This window comes from Halyomorpha halys, unplaced genomic scaffold (genome assembly GCF_000696795.3).
Source record: "Halyomorpha halys isolate HHAL.00 unplaced genomic scaffold, Hhal_1.1 Scaffold237.1, whole genome shotgun sequence".
NCBI classification, from domain to species: Eukaryota; Metazoa; Arthropoda; class Insecta; order Hemiptera; family Pentatomidae; genus Halyomorpha; species Halyomorpha halys.
In genome coordinates, this window is record NW_027112495.1 from 237,255 (window position 1) to 239,890 (window position 2,636).

Sequence of the window (2,636 nt, forward strand, 5' to 3'; positions counted from 1 at the left end):
GGTTTATTACTTCCATCATTTGCAATAAATTATTATTTATTTATTCATTAACAATTGTACAACGTTTCGGGACCACTGTCCCATATTCATGCACTTTAAAAACCTAAAGATATCTGTGAATATGTTAATGATAAGTTGTGCTTGTCGGTTTTTAAATTGACGGAAGAAGGTTCTAATCGCATATAGAGGCTTTCAGAGATGAGCCTTTTATTGTGGTTACGAACTGTAACAAGTATAGACGTTTTGTTGAAATCGAAGGAATGATTTAAAGAAAGAGAATGTTCCGAAAGTTTAGAGACAGAATGATTATGTGAGGAAACAAAATATTTGTGTTGTCTGATACGGTCTTTTAAGAGATTTTTGGTTTTGCCTATGTAAGCAGAATTACAATTAAGGGTGGAGCAAGGGATGCAGTATACAATATGTGATCGGTGTAGAGGAGGGATAGGATCTTTTATTTTAGTGTAAATATTAGAGTGTGTTGTGAGGTCTGAAGGCAATACGAAGGTTAGGTATTGTAGAATGTAAGAGTTTTTGAATGTTGTCGGATAGAGAGAGGATGTATGGTAGTGATCTGTATAAGGGGGTAGAAAGGGGTTGTGAAGAATTAGGTGAAGTGGAGAGACGACAACTGGAAAGAGTGGGATAACGGAATCGAACAAATCATTTAGGACAATGTTGGAAAGATCGGGAGCTAGAGGATTTCCCATGGCCAGTCATTAGTCATTCATGTAACGGGTTTTTTTAATTCAGAGTTTGCCCGTTATTGGCAATGTATACCATTAGGCTTTTGATTTTCAAGCTAACAGATTCGTTTTATTCTTTTTTTTCCCTTTCTTTATTTTACCACCCCTTCTTTTCTCCACTTTTCTCCATTTTCCTTACCCAAATTATTAGTTATGTTCACTATATTATTATTGTTGTTTTCAAAAAAATTTTTTTTTTCTTCTATTCATTTCTTTAGTTAAACTTTACTTATATTTTGCATCTTTATCAATTATTATGGTTAGATATATTTTCTTTCTCTCAATTTTCTTTTTCTTTCCATATTTCAATTTTTAAATCATTAATTACTAATATGTTCATTCTTCTTTGCATTTTATAACTTCATTTTTATTTTATTTCCTTAATTATGTTATTTTACCCACTTTTTCAATTACCTATGTCTACATTTTATTTCCCACTTCTCTCATCACTTCATTTTATTAATTTTATTCTGTAAAATTATTCATTTTATGTCATTCTGTTTATATTTTATTTTTTATTTTCTATACTTATTGTGGTTGTTATCTTGTTCTGTTCTTAGCCCTGAAGAAGGCTAGAAACTCTTGACGAAACATTGGCACAATTAAATAGATTACACCAACTTATTTGTGTTTCATTTTGACCACATTCCCAACCATCTTTTCCTCATTGAAACTTAGTGTTGGACATTCGAAAAATTCAAATCATTGAGGTGTATCTTAAAAAGAAATTAAATACAGTAAATCAATTGCTGTTCGTTGTAAAATATATCTGTGATGGCTCTTCAGTGTATTTGGAATTAAAATGGAGTTCAATTTACAAAAATAAATATCAATTCATTTATAATTTTAAATCAAATCTTAGAATAACATCAAATCACAAAATAGAATGTTTGAAAAGTCATTTAATTTAACTTACTGAGTTACTGTAAAAAATGTATTTTTTTAGACTATTCTCTACTTAAAAATTTTAAAATAACTAGTTATAATTAAGAACTAAAACATCGTAATGAATGCATATTTTGTAAGAGTACATGTATTTAACTTTAAAAATATATAATATAGTGCCTATGATAAATAAAACAGTTATTTATTTTAATTATTGATTACAGGAATTTTCCCAACTTAAACTTCCAGGTTATAAACTGAAAAAAGAAGGAGATTTCTATTACGTTATAAAAGACCCTAATACTTCTATGCCTACTAAGTATTATTCTTTTCCAACTCAACCGGAAATGAGTACCATTTCTTCAGGTATGTACGTTTAACAAAAAAAAAAATAAATAAATAATAATAAATACAAATTTTATGAATTATTTGAGTATCTCTATTCAAAATGGCTATGGTTTCATTTCTACAATTTTACAGCTTTGAAGGACAGTGAATTGAGTTTTTAATGTTTTTTAACATATTAATGTTTAATAACACTATTAAACAAAACTTATAGACTACACTAGCCCATCAGGTACCAAGATGAGAGACATAGTGTTTCCTCTAGTATAGAAGTATATTTAAATAAAATTAATTAATTTATGTTAAAATATTTATACTATGTAATGGTTTTTGGACCTTTGTTGTATATACTTTCTAAATACAAATTTTAAATCTATGATTTTTACTTGGGTTATTCTTATAGTGTAATAAGCAGATAACTGAATTAAATGATTTTTGCTGTGAATTTTTTATTAGTTGCAGCATTTATTAAGTTTAGATGGAAACATTTAATTATATTTTTCATTCTAGGTGAAGAAATTAAAGTCAATGAAACAATCAACACTGGAACCAGTATTGCAGATGCAAGGTATCAATTTTAAATTACAATCTAAAGAACATTGTGTTATTTTAGGTTGTTGGCCCCGTGTTACTGGATTCATAATGAGGTGTAGATAGTTG

At 28.2% G+C, this 2,636-nt stretch overlaps 1 protein-coding gene across 6 annotated transcripts in view; it reads left to right on the forward strand.

Annotated features, from left to right (window-relative positions):
* The window catches only part of LOC106679968 (KICSTOR complex protein SZT2), a 240,391-nt gene that overhangs the window by 142,294 nt on the left and 95,461 nt on the right, over nt 1-2,636 (forward strand). For all 6 annotated transcript variants that reach the window (XM_067050326.1, XM_067050330.1, XM_067050327.1 and 3 more), the window contains 2 exons: nt 1,856-1,997; nt 2,487-2,544. In XM_067050326.1, coding sequence (XP_066906427.1) covers nt 1,856-1,997; nt 2,487-2,544 — 200 coding nt within the window. The remainder of the gene's footprint in view (nt 1-1,855; nt 1,998-2,486; nt 2,545-2,636) is intronic.